This window comes from Muscardinus avellanarius (genome assembly GCF_963383645.1).
Source record: "Muscardinus avellanarius genome assembly, chromosome: 2".
Lineage (NCBI taxonomy): Eukaryota > Metazoa > Chordata > Mammalia > Rodentia > Gliridae > Muscardinus > Muscardinus avellanarius.
In genome coordinates, this window is record NC_137787.1 from 60,124,116 (window position 1) to 60,134,136 (window position 10,021).

At 48.2% G+C, this 10,021-nt stretch overlaps 1 protein-coding gene across 1 annotated transcript; it reads right to left on the minus strand.

Moving 5' to 3' along the window:
• Window positions 1-1,194: 1,194 nt before the first annotated feature.
• HOXD1 (homeobox D1) lies at window positions 1,195-2,432 on the minus strand (the record flags this gene model as incomplete). Its single annotated transcript, XM_080689254.1, has 2 exons — window positions 1,195-1,529; window positions 1,826-2,432. The coding sequence occupies 2 exons, from the start codon at window positions 2,430-2,432 to the stop codon at window positions 1,195-1,197; spliced, it is 942 nt and encodes a 313-aa protein (XP_080545380.1).
• Between the last annotated feature and the right edge of the window lie 7,589 nt (window positions 2,433-10,021).

The window sequence follows — 10,021 nt, forward strand, 5'->3', positions numbered from 1 at the left end:
TGTTGATGCCTGGCTTTACAACATTCCTACAAGGGATACCTAACCCCGAAGTGAATGTCCTGTCTACTCACCTTCCAATGAGGGCACTGAAGAGAAGGAAAGTGTTCCCTTAGCTATTTGGATATTCGGCAGAATAGTTTTCTCCCTTAAATTGTTCAGATAACTGTCTCTAGCTTGCAGTTATGTGTGCACAAGTACCATTTTTAAGCTTATTTTTTAAAGGGGGTCTTTTTTTTGTCATTTTGGACTGGGGATCGAATCCAGGGCAGTGCCCTTGCCAGGCTAGCACTTTACCACTGAGCTACATCCCAGCCCAAGTATCGTTTCTTAAAAAAAAAAAAAGTTATCAATGTAAAATTCTCAAAGCAGAATCAAGAAATTATAGAGGAAACTGAATCAATTTCAAAGAAAGTCAAGATGAAAAGACTGTAAGGAAAAGCATAGTAGTGGATTCTGTCATTTTTATTACAAACCCTTTACATGCTGACATTAAATGTCATATACAAGTTCACTGCAAGCAAGCCATTTTAAAAATATACATACTGTATATATTTACATTCAAGTTCGAGTAACTCATGTCAAGATGTAGTTCAGATTCAAATCTTTATCCACTCTGTGGATTTGTTCAGCTACTAACTAAACAGCGATTGTATCTTCACTCAGGCACATGGAGAGGTAGAAACTGCTTAAAAACAAAAACAAAAAAGCTGGAGTGCAAATGTGAAGATCATCATTGAAGCAGCTAAGCTACATCAAGGAGATCCTATCTAGCTTTGGTCATCTCAAGAAGCTGGATATATGTAGCCTGTCCTTTCAATTAAACCAGGAAAACTTTTGGGCAGGTGCTCTTCTGAGCACATCAGAGGGTTGACAGAACGTGAACGAATGGTCTGCCACTCTGCACCCAAGAACTGCATTTGACTAAGTTAGGCAACACTGCAGTGGAGCTGGGCCTTTTGTCCCTGATAAGACACAAATAATATGCAAAGACGTGGCTTAAGAGACATTGAACTAATACCTGTACACACACAGCCTGGTACTCAGAAACCAACTCATATGTCCTTTCCCAGGTGAAATCCCTATAGATTTCTGCCTATGCCCACCTCCATCCCAAAATGAGTTCCTAAGTTATACAGGGGAGGGGGCAGCCTGTGAGTTCTGCAGGCCGTGGTTCCTTAGCCTCAAGACTGAACCTCAGGAAGGCTCTTGGGCCAGAGAAGGGCTCCCGGGATTCCTGCCAGGCTTTGTGAGACTCGGTCCAGAAAGGGCAAGTTGGAGGGAGGCCATCGGGGTGGCTGCAGCCAGAAGCCCTTCTCGTTCCCTTTTCTTCTGTTTCATCCTACGGTTCTGGAACCAGATTTTGACTTGGGTGTCATTTAGCTGCAAGCAGTTGGCGATCTCGATGCGTCGGGCTCGAGTTAAGTACTTATTGAAATGAAACTCTTTCTCCAGTTCTGTCAGTTGTTTGGTGCTGAAATTCGTGCGGATCGCGCTGGACGGGCTGGTGGCTCCAAACTCAGAGAGTTTGCCTGCAACGCAAAGACAGGGCGTCAACGGGGAAGAGGACACTGCTCCGGCTAGCAGCGGGGCTAGAGCTGTAATCGCAGGCACAGAGCAACCCTCCCGGTCTTTATGAACACCGTGTGCCTGAAGGAACGCTCCACGGAGAGCTAATAACAGAGCCTGGCATATTTTCCGAGCCTGGACCCGAGGCATATTTAATAGACTTGGCCAGTTTGAATAAGGCAGCGGAAGGTCCGCGTTTCCGCTGGGGAGGCTCCTTCTCCAACCCCAGAAACCTGCACCTCAGCGCCCGCGTACTTACTTTTCCTAGGGGCGTTCCTCTTCACCTTCATCCACTCAAATGTGCTGAAGGCGGCGGGGAGGCCAGAGGTGGGAGAGACGGACTTGGGGTACGCCCCGGGGGCGGGGGACGCGGTCTGGAAGGCCCCGGGGCGGCCGTCTGCTGGCTCTTTGAGACAGGCGGGGAAAGGGCCCGGCTCCCCGAAGGCCGCATAGTCCACCTGGCCGCTGAGGAGGAAGGAGCCGCCGCCGGAGAACACGGCCGAGGCGGCGTAGTGGACGTGCCCGCCGTCGTCCGCCGGCCGCCCGAGCGCCCCGGGGAAGTCGAAGGCGGGCCCGGGCCCCAGGAAGCCCAGGTCCGCGCCCCCGGCGGCAGGTGCGGCGCGCGGCTCGAAGGCGCCCTCCAGGCCGCAGGGCGCGTACCTGGGCGCGGCCGAGGGCGGCGCGGGCGGCCGGGGCGCGGCGGGGGGCAGGCAGCCGGCGAAGGCGCGGTCGCCGCCGCCCAGGGGGAAGGCGGGCTGCAGGGCCGCGGGCCCGGCGTCGGCGCGGCACAACTTCGGGGCGAAAGTGAGCAGGTCTCCGCCGACCCCGCTGCCGCCGCACGGCACGTACTCCAGGTAGGAGCTCATGGCCTCCTGGAGCCGCCCTCCCGCCTACCCGAGCCGCCCCCGCCGAGCCATGCCGGGCGCGCCGGGGTAAACAGTGGCCTCATATACCCGCGGGGGCGGCCACGTGGCGCCGGCCGGCCAATGGGCGCGCTCTCCGCACCGCGCGCCCAACTCCGCCCGGCCCGCGGGGGGCGGCCCGGCGCCCAGCCCGAGGGACGCGGGCCCCAGGCCCGGCTGGGCGAGGTGGCGGGAGAAAGGCGGGCCGCGGGGTGGCGACGGGGAGGCCGGGGGGTGGGGCGGCAGGGCCGGCTGTCCGGGCTCCTGGGCGGGGTTGTGGGCGCCCGGGTGCGCCAGGGGCGAGCGGGGTCTGGCGCGGGCCGCGGGGACTGCTCCGCCCAGCGCCGCAGGTAAAGTCGCTCTTCCCTTCCTCCCTCCGCTCGCGCGCTTTCGGTTTTCTTGGGGCTGGGGTTAGTTAGCCCTCTCCTAAACCTGGGGCAGATGTTTGCTTTAACTTCGCTTTCCCTTCGACTCCTCGGGCCACATTTCTGCTGTTAAGTGCTGGGCGTCACTTTTCTGCTAGGTTTTCTCTTCGTGGTTACCTCGCGGAATTCCCTTCCACTTCCTCCACCCTTTCCAATTTTGTGGCGGGAGGATGAGGGCGGTGCCAGGTTTTGATTTGGACAGAAAATAAGTGTTCTGCCTTCTAGGGAAGCTCAGCAGATTTCCCACTCTGACTAGTCAGAATAGAGCATCCGTCGCTGAGGCCGAATGCGCCCTCGGTGCGCTGTGGGAGGCTGGCGCACCCGGCCCGCGCACGCTTTCAGAGACTCAGGGCTGTGCGCGCAGAGGCTTCCCAGGGACCCCGCAGAGCTGAGAGGTTTGGACCGGCTTGTACCTTGAAGCAATTAAAGCTTCTGTTCCATCAGATAAGTGCTGCGTCGTCTCCTGCGAGTGAAATCTGAGGGCTCGCAATGTTAATGGGCTCACGTCTTTCCCTTGATAATATGGTTTTGTTTACTGAGTGCAGAGAGACGGGAAATAAAAGTGCAATTGGCACGGGAAACGGAGAATAGAAGGGTTACAAAGACAAGCTTTACATTGACAAACTTCCCAGTTTCCATGAGCATCTCTTAATGCTTTCTTCTTTGGGGCTGTAGGAAATGAAGTTAAATAAATAAATAAAGGTTATTTACACACAGTAGTAATAAAAGAGGGTGGTTTCCTTAAACCTTGTGTGAATGAAGACTCGAAAGAGTGCGCTTATTCAAGTGCCCTTGAAAACTTGATCTATTACAGCCTCTAAGTTATGGTGACCCAGGTCTTATTATTGTTTTACTGATCCACTTGTCATGAAAGAGCGATTGAGTCCTTGCCTAAAATTCCATTCCACTCTGAGGCAGTCTGGAGAATAGGAGCCATCACAGTCCAGGGAGCCAGCGCCTTACAGAGATGTGGACTTGTGAATAAACAACAGCATGCTGAAACTGAGACACTGGGGAGGCCAAAGGGCCTGAAGGATGGTGGGGTGGGGTGGGGTGGGGTAGAGGGGGGGGACTGTGAGTGAGTACAAAGCTATGGGGGTCTGAGTTTCCTGCACTGCTGGAGTTCCTGGATTTGATTGCGAAAGGGACCTTGAACTATACACTAATTCTCTGAAGCAAAATTTTGAAGATTTAGCTTTTGTTGAGAATAGAAAGTATGCTAGAAGAGAATGAGATTTTAAGTGTGTGTGTGTGTGTGTGTGTGTGTGTGTGTGTGTGTGTGTGTGTGTGACAGGATTGAACCCAGGGGCATTCTACCTCAGACTACACCCCCAGTCCTATTTTTTTTTTAATGGTCTCACTTGGTTGTGAAGAGTCTCACTACTTGCTGAGGTTGTCCTTGAACCTGTGATCCTCCTATCTCAGCCTCCCAAGCACTGGAATTATAGGTATGTGCCACGATGCCTGGATATATAGATATAGATATAGATAGATATAGATATATAATTTTTTTAGTGAGGGTATATATGCATACTATACTTGCAACTGGAGTGGGAAGATTTGGAGTGGGGGATATAATGTTTCATTTGGGATTTTTATTTTTTGTTTGTTTTTTGTAATGGGAATTGAATCCCCAGGCATTCTACCTTTGATCTACACCCCATAGCCCTTTTTATTTTTTATTTTGAAATAGAGTGAGGCTTGCTTCACTACTGAAATCCTCCTGTCTCCGCCTCCCATGTACAGGGATAACAGGCCGGCACCACCACTCCTGGCTGGTTGTAAAGTTGTAAGGTTTAGTATTTGTTCAGACCCAGTCACAGTTCCCTGATAATCCCATGCAGTGCAGCTACATGCTGTCCATCCGTCACTCCCTTTAATCTTGAGTCTTCTGCATATCCAGCACCGGAGGCTCAAGGTTACTACCCCCATTCCTGGGCTGGTCCCTGACTTACTCAGGTTGGAAGGCAAGATCTAGTCATCTAGTTATAGCAAACAGATGTTTGTCACCTATGTACTATGTAAAGATGTTCTGTTAGGAAAAGTTTGGGGGCAAGGATACACCCTCAAACTGAAATCAAGAGATTCATTTCTAACACAGGTCCTAGCCATACTCTAAATCTACTCCAGAAGAATCTCACTTTTGTAGGGTAGGGAAGGGATCAAATCCAGGGCCTCACAAATGCTAGACCAGTCCTCTATCATACAGCTACATCCCCAGCCCCTACTCCAAAAGAAATTTATAATTCTCTGAAGAGATTGGAAGATATTATTGAGTGGAATGCATGTAGAAATAGGTGAATACACGTTATTTTGAGCTGGCTTAAAGTTTGTCTCAGATGTTCACTGGGCATGGAGAAATGTCTTGCTAATTGTATTACTTGTTTGAGCCATGAATTCCCAAGGGTCACCAGCCCTGTGAGTCCTAGTGCTGTGATTTCTCTGTGGGAGGTGAAAGCAGAGGAGCCTGGCTGCCAGGTTGTGTTTGATGTAGGAATGCTTTGAAATCTGCCCTATTCTGCCCACCACATCAGCCAACCTGTGCTCATTCTGACACCCCATACACACACACTCCCCCCCTCTCTCTTTCTCCCATTCTCTGCTATTCTAATAGTAAATACCTTTTCTGCAGACTGAAGTGTGGAAGATGGCCGACTGGTCTTCCATGTGTTTAAAGTGTCCTCTAAATTGGGATACTAGAAGGACTGCAGACAATGGAGGAGAAACTTCAGTGGAGCCAAAGAGGTGGTCTAAGGGAAGGGGAGGGAGAAGACTGAGGTTCATTAATGGAAATACTACCATCGACTATGTGTACATAAGTGAATATACCAAGGTCAATCTCAGTGCTCTGTATTGCGAAGGAGGAAATGGGAAAGTGGGGAAGCACCAAGTGCTATGTGCATGATGTCACCTTCAACATGATTTACATTATGACATAAGACTATAGTGCACCAATAAAAACACATTATGAAAAATAAAAATAAAGTGGCCCCTAAGAAGCACCTGGCAACTCCTTTCCACAAGCCCCACTGTGCTGCCCCATGGAGACACTTGAACACGTTCAAACTCTTGGCTCTACAACCTGAAAACATGGAATGTCTTTTGACTGTTGGGGTTAAATAAAAGGGGTAGGAAACCGGTCATGGTGGTGCACACTTATGATCCCAGCATTTGGGAGGCTGAGACAGGAGGATCATGGTTCGCAGCCAGCCTTGGCTACTTAGCTACCTCCTTTGCAACTCAGTGAGACCCTGTTTCAGTAAAGCAAGGCGTGATGGCGCATGCTTGTAATCCCAGCACTTGGGAGGCTGAGACAGGAGGATTGCACATGTTCAAAGCCAGCCTCAGCTACTTAGTGAGGCCCTCAGCTACTTAGTGAGACCCTGTTTCCAAACAAAATATAAAATAGATCTGGGAGTGTAGCCCGAAGATAGAAAGCCTCTGGGTTTCATCCCAGTGCCACAAAAAATAAATATATAAAAACAAAAATTAAAAAGGCTAAAATATAGGGCTGGGAGTAGTTGAGGGTATAGCTAGGAGGTAGAATGCTCCTGGGTTCCATCCCCAGTACCAATAAATTAAAATAAATAAATAAATGGAATGGGGTCTTTGCTTTTATGTCAGTTTAAGAAAAAGTAAGAGGAAGATACAGTTCTCAGACAGGTGTGGTGGTGCATGCTTGTAATCCCAATACTTCGGAAGCTGACAGAGGAGGATCCCAGGTTTGTAGCCAGCCTCAGCAACTTAGTGAGACCATGTTTCAAAATAAATAAAGCCGGGCATGGTGACGCAGGCTTGTAAGCCCCGCACTTGGGAGGCTGAGACAGGAGGATCGCGAAGGTTCGAAGCCAGCCTTGCTGGCTTAAGAGACTCTGTTTCCAAATAAAAATATAAAATAGGTCTGGGAGTGTAGCCCGGAGGTAGAAGGGTTTCCAGGAACCCCAGTACCACCAAAAAAATTAAATACAAAATGAAATAGGGGTGGGGATGTAGCTCAGAGTTAGAATGCCCCTGGGTTTAGTCCCAACACACACACACACACACACACACACACACACACACTCATCCAAGGATAGAGATGGATATACAAGCATCCTGAAGATAGGAATGCTAAACTTCTTGGATGTCTGATAACATGATCCTCCGAGGGTTTTCCCGAGGACAACAGTTTACTGTGTCTTTCCCTAAGTGCTTTGTAGTTGGAAGACTGTTAAATCACGCCAGTGCTAGATACATGGTAGGCATTCAATAAGTATTTGTTGGGCAGAAATAAAGAATGGACAATGTGGTGTGCTTTACCATGACTACAGCTGGCTAAATGATATCCTTAAGTTATTGACTCCAAAACCACTTTATGTGGGTAGGAATCACTTGGGTGGCTTGTTTAAAAGTGCAGGTTCCTTGGCTCACTCCCAGAGATCTGACTCAGGAATCTTTATTTTTAACAAGCCTCTTGGGTGATCTTACAGTACGGTTCTTTGGAAACACATTTTGAACTTTCCTGCTTTGGGAGTTAGAGGGGCAGTATGAGGAGACAGGAGATGATTCTTTGGGGGGGGGCATGGACAGTGAGAGGCTGTGGCTAGCTGGTGGATGAGTACCTCTGAAAAGTGTCCAGAAGGCTGTTGAGTGGCAGGACAAAGAGATTAATTTCAAGGTTAAACTTTGCTCCAGATGGACTAAGGTTCTAGAAATTGTCCAGAAGAAGCAATCCGTAGGAATGTCTCGAGTTTTGCTGAACAGTGCTTTGCAGTGGCTGGTCTCCCTTCTTGCCACTTCCTTAACATGGATTTGATGAGAAAATAAAAGAAGTATGTCTCTTCAGGCTCTTCAGAGAAAATTCAGAGTGGTCTAGAGGCAGTGGCAAGAGGAAAGGAGTAGAAATGGGAGTCTCCAACTCCTTTTCTTCCATCTCTCCCAGATTTTCTGGAAGGTACATTTGAGCCCTAGGGATCCGGAGAAGATGAAAGTTAAGTGATGACTTTTCACAGCCTAAGACAGCCAAACTAGAAGGCAAATTAGATGTAACCTTCATCAAACTCTTTATTTTAGACAGGAAGTTATTTTGCTCAGAAATTACAAGGCCAAGCCGGGTGTGATGGCGCACGCTTGTAATCCCAGCATTCAGGAGGCTGAGACCGGAGGATTGCGTTTCGCCGACGGCCTCAGCTACTTAGTGGGGACCTTTGCAACTCAGTGAGCCCCTGTTTCAAAAATAAAAAATAGGGCTGGGGGTGTAGCTCGGAGGTAGAATGCCCCTGGGTTCCATCCCCAGTACCGCACAAAAATAAGAAGTTACAAGGCCGTGCCATCCTGCAAAAATGAGGGCGTTTTGACTTCACAGCCTGTTGCCTTTCAATAGTCTACAAAGAGAAAGAGCTGAGGCGGCCGTTCTTTGGCACGTTGGCAGGCTGGGGTCACGAGCAAACCAGGATAGTGTTCAATGAGGCCCCCTTATTTCTGGGAGACAGAGTCAGTGGGGCTGACAATCAACAGGCCCCTCCCTTTGGGATTTCTTTGCTAGGTCCCTACCTTAGACTTCTGCAGCCCCACATAAGGCTCTACAAGAGAGGCGAGAATGCCCAGAGCATGGTGGTGCATGATTGTAATCCCACCATTTGGGAGACTGAGACAGGAGGATCATGGTTTGAGGCCAGCCTCATCTACTACTTAGGCCCTCTGCAACTCAGTGAGACCCTGTTTCAAAATAAACAATAAAAAATAGGGCTGGGGGTGTAGCTCGGAGGTAGAATGTCTTTGACTCCATTCCTAGTACCACACACACAAAAAAAGGAGCAAGATGGACCTGGGTCTCTACCTCCTTCCCACCGTGAAAAGTCACTCTCACCCCATTCCCCACTCATCTAGTTTGCCTTCATATAGGCAACCAATTTTATTAGCTTCATGATATATCATTCCAGAGATACTTTATACCTGAACATTCATAACGGCCCTCAGTTTTTTACACAACTAGTAGCATGCTAGGCAGGCTCTATTGAACCATGCTTTTTCCCCTAATGAAGCTTGAAGATTGCACGTGAACTTTCTGGCTGATTTTTACAGCTTCATATTGTTGTACTGCATACGCCTACCACAATTTATTTATCTAGCCCCTACTGATGTGCATTTAGCCTGTTTTCAGCCTTTTGCTATTACAAACACATGTTCAAGCTTTTACTTATTAGAAAAATCCTCTAAGTGGAATCACAGGTGTGGAACCAGCCTCAGCAACTTAATGAAATCTTGTTTCAAAATAAGAAATAAAATAGGGTTTGGGATGTAGCTAAGAGGTAGACTAAAACTGTTATCCAGGCATGGTGAATGCTTGTAATCCCAGTTCTTAAGAAGCTGAGACAGGAAGATCACAGGTTCATGACCAGCCTCAGCTACTTAGGCCCTCAGCAACTTAGTGAGACCATGTTTTAAAATAAAGAATAAAAACTAGGTCTAGGGTGTAGTGTGGAGGTAGAATATCCCTGGGTTCAATTGCAGTACCACCAAAAAAAAAAAAAAGAATATTTCTGAGTTCAATCTCTAGTACTACAAAAAAATTCTAAGTGAAATTGTTATGTCAAAGGGTATGTGACTGGCAACTTTAACACATGCTCCTTAAAAGAGAATCAGTGTAGCTGGGCCTGGTGGCACATACTTGTAATGAGACTGGAGGATCCGGTTCACGGCCAGTCTCAGCTGCCTAGTGAGGCCCTCTGCAACCTAATGAGACCCTGTTTCAAAATAAAGAATAAAAAAAAAATCCAGCTTGGGGGGAGCTCGGAGGTAGAATGCCCCTGGGTTCAATCCCCAGCACCACCAAAAAAATAGTGAATCAATTTACATTTCTATCAGCAACTTATAAGAGTTCTTGTTTATATTGTCATTGTTGTTGTCTGTCAATCTGTTAAGTGGAAAGTAATATCTAATCAGGTACCCTTAGAACATTTCTAAACATTTCCTGCTCTTATTTGATCTTTTTATAGTTCTGTGGTACTATACTGACACAGAAAAGATAAAACTTGAGTATACCTTTGTAACCCAGTACTTGAGAGGCTGAGCCAGGAGGATCGCAGGTTCGAGGACAGCCTCAGCAAGTCATAAGACCTCGTAAGACCCTGTTTCAAAACAAAAATT